The sequence below is a fragment of the Gracilinanus agilis genome, chromosome 2 (genome assembly GCF_016433145.1).
Source record: "Gracilinanus agilis isolate LMUSP501 chromosome 2, AgileGrace, whole genome shotgun sequence".
In the NCBI taxonomy this organism is placed as follows: Eukaryota; Metazoa; Chordata; class Mammalia; order Didelphimorphia; family Didelphidae; genus Gracilinanus; species Gracilinanus agilis.
Window position 1 is genome coordinate 89,506,482 of NC_058131.1, and position 3,051 is coordinate 89,509,532.

General features: G+C 40.0%; 1 protein-coding gene across 1 annotated transcript; it reads left to right on the forward strand.

Annotated features, from left to right (window-relative positions):
* The first annotated feature begins 1,634 nt into the window (after positions 1–1,634).
* On the forward strand, positions 1,635–2,281 carry LOC123234694 (60S ribosomal protein L19-like). The gene is given in 1 exon segment (XM_044660642.1): positions 1,635–2,281. A coding segment is annotated over 1 exon segment (591 nt). The 3' UTR covers positions 2,226–2,281.
* Positions 2,282–3,051: the final 770 nt, after the last annotated feature.

Sequence of the window (3,051 nt, forward strand, 5' to 3'; positions counted from 1 at the left end):
TAATTATATCCCCATCCTCCCATGTGATCAGGCAGTTGTTTTTCTTCTGTGTTTCTCCTCCCACAGTTCTTCCTCTGAATGTGGCTAGTTTTCTTTGTTATAAATCCCTCAGCCTTGCTATGGATCCTTGCATTGCTGCTAGTAGAGAAGTGCATTTCATTCGATTTTACCACAGTGTATCCATCTCTGTGTATAATGTTCTCCTGGTTCTGCTCCTTTCACTCTGCATCAGTTCCTAGAGGTCATTCCAGTTCACATGGAATTCCTCCAGTTCATTATTCCTTTGAGCACAATAGTATATTTTGGACCTTTCTTGAGTGGTTACAGAGCTTATAAAAGAGACTACATAGTGATCTGGGGCTTCATGGAATCAGAACAATGACAGTTGTGACTAGAAGCATCTAGAGGACCTAACCATCCATAGGAAGTCTTTCGTCAACCTAGATGTTTTGCTGGGTCTCCTTCATGGCAATAGCAAATGCACTGAGTAGAGTTATATGTATATGGTATAACAGGGAATCAGATTTGAAAGTTATGATGAGGCTTTTGCAGATCCAAGTTAATAATATTGAATTGTATATTAAAAAGGATAAAATTATGGACAATGGTTGTGGTCAAGCTCCTGGTGCAAATGTTAATGATATTAAGGGTTCTGAGGATACTAGGGCAGAGAAAGAACTAAAAGCCCAGAGTACCAGTGATACCCCAATTACTCTTTTTCTGCTACGAAATCTTCCAAAGGTATGAGATGATGGTATTTTCCATGTAAAACAGCATACCTGTTTCAGAGCTGAGGATGTTGAAGCTATCAAGTGAAAAGCTCCCAAACACTATGATGACCATGGGAAATTTGTAAAGATCTTGAGGTCTTTTATTAAGACCTATGACCCAGACTTTGCAGATTTTTGGTTTATCCTAGGAGAGTTGTTGTCCAAACATAACAGGCAAAAATTCATTGAGGAAACTAGGAATACTAAGGGCCTAACACCTGTGATATTGGAAATTTGGGGTTCTTTGAACTGATCTTGAGATCTCTGATCTAAATTTCCTGTGGACATTTAGATCTCTTACAAACTACATTTCCCATGATTCAACAGGCTTCCTGTCCTTATGTGGTGAATGTAAACAGAAGCTTAAATGGGAGATTAGGATTGGTACTTCCTCTTTCCTATGAAGCAGCCAAGGGGAAAGCATGGCAGAGCATCTGAATTAGATCTTAGCAGGCACATGATTTTTTTTAAGTTATCAATATAGCTGTTAATAAAACCCTAATATTTTAAAATATATCCTTTTATATAAATTTTATTTGTTACACACCATGGCCTGAGAATTGGGAAGAACTGGATCTGAATTCAGTGCCAATCTACCAGATGTTAAAGGGGGCAAGAAAATAACTTCTGAAGGTATTAGAAAATAACTCAAGATGTCCAAATGCATGGTCTACATTTGAGAAGGTCAGACAAACAATTCAGGAGATACCTGCTACCTTTCTTAACCGAATTATTGAAGGTGCAGAAGTTTATTTAGGCCAAGAATATTAGATGATGCCACCATAAAACATGTCAGATGCCTTTTTGTTAAGAATGCTATTCCCGGTTCTCTCTCCTTTCCTTTTCCGCGCTGCGGCTGCAGCCATGAGTATGCTCAGGCTTCAAAAGAGGCTTGCCTCTAGTGTCCTTTGATGTGGAAAGAAGAAGGTATGGCTCGACCCCAACGAGACCAATGAAATTGCCAATGCTAATTCCCGTCAGCAAATACGGAAGCTGATTAAAGATGGGCTTATCATCCGGAAGCCTGTTACTGTACATTCTCGGGCCCGATGCCGGAAAAATACTCTGGCTCGGCGGAAGGGGAGGCACATGGGTATTGGTAAGAGAAAGGGTACTGCCAATGCCCGTATGCCTGAGAAGGTGACCTGGATGAGAAGAATGAGGATTCTGCGCCGTCTACTCCGAAGATACCGTGAATCCAAAAAGATTGACCGACATATGTACCACAGCCTGTATTTGAAGGTGAAGGGAAATGTGTTCAAGAACAAGCGGATCCTCATGGAGCACATTCATAAACTGAAGGCAGATAAGGCCCGGAAGAAGCTCCTGGCTGACCAGGCTGAAGCTCGTCGATCCAAGACTAAGGAAGCAAGAAAGCGCCGCGAAGAACGTCTACAGGCTAAGAAAGAGGAGATCATCAAGACTTTGTCCAAGGAAGAGGAGACCAAGAAATGATTCTCCTCTATCTCCTCTGTATATAGTACCCTTCTATTTGGCTCATACAATAAAAATCGGTCAGTCTATCAGTAAAAAAAAAAAAAAAAAAAAAAAAAAAAGAATGCTGTTCCCCAAGTAAGGAAATTTTTCAGTGAAAATTGTCCTTATTGGGAACTCTTTAGCCTAGATGAACTTAAACAAAAGGCAACATATGTCTTTGCCCAGGAGAAAGATAAGATAAATGATGAGAACAATGCATTGATAGATAGTCTCAAGAAATACCTTAGGGAGGCTAATAGTAAGGCCAATGAAAAGGAGATCAATGAAATTAAGGCAGTGGCTGCATTGAGAGCATCTGAGAGGAAAAGTAATAATAACAACTATAGAAGTACTGCCAGTGTAAATACTAGATACCAAGGGCCTAGGAGATATTACCTATGCAATAAGGTTGGACATCTTGTGAAAGAAGGAAGTTTTAGAGGGCAATTTAATAGAGATCTTCCAAAGCCCATGTCCAATTCACTGGAACTTCTTCCTCTTCTTCTATTTCTATTTCATTTGCTCTCTTTTCACTTCCTTGAAAGAAGCTGCCAATTGTCATTTCTTTTCTCTTTTTCTGTTGTTTACTCATATTCCTTTTCTGTTCTGCTAGTTTGAGCAGATGGACTTAATGATCTTTGATGAAAGATCTTCCCTCAGCTGGCAATGGAGGTTTGTAGTTACTTTCTCTGCCCTCTGAAGACTTCTTCTCTGTCCAATTGATGGGATTAAGCCTGTATTGATTGGATTAGTCTATACTGCTTATTCTGCCCTTAGGCTAAAACTTGAGGGGGGAGAGAAATGG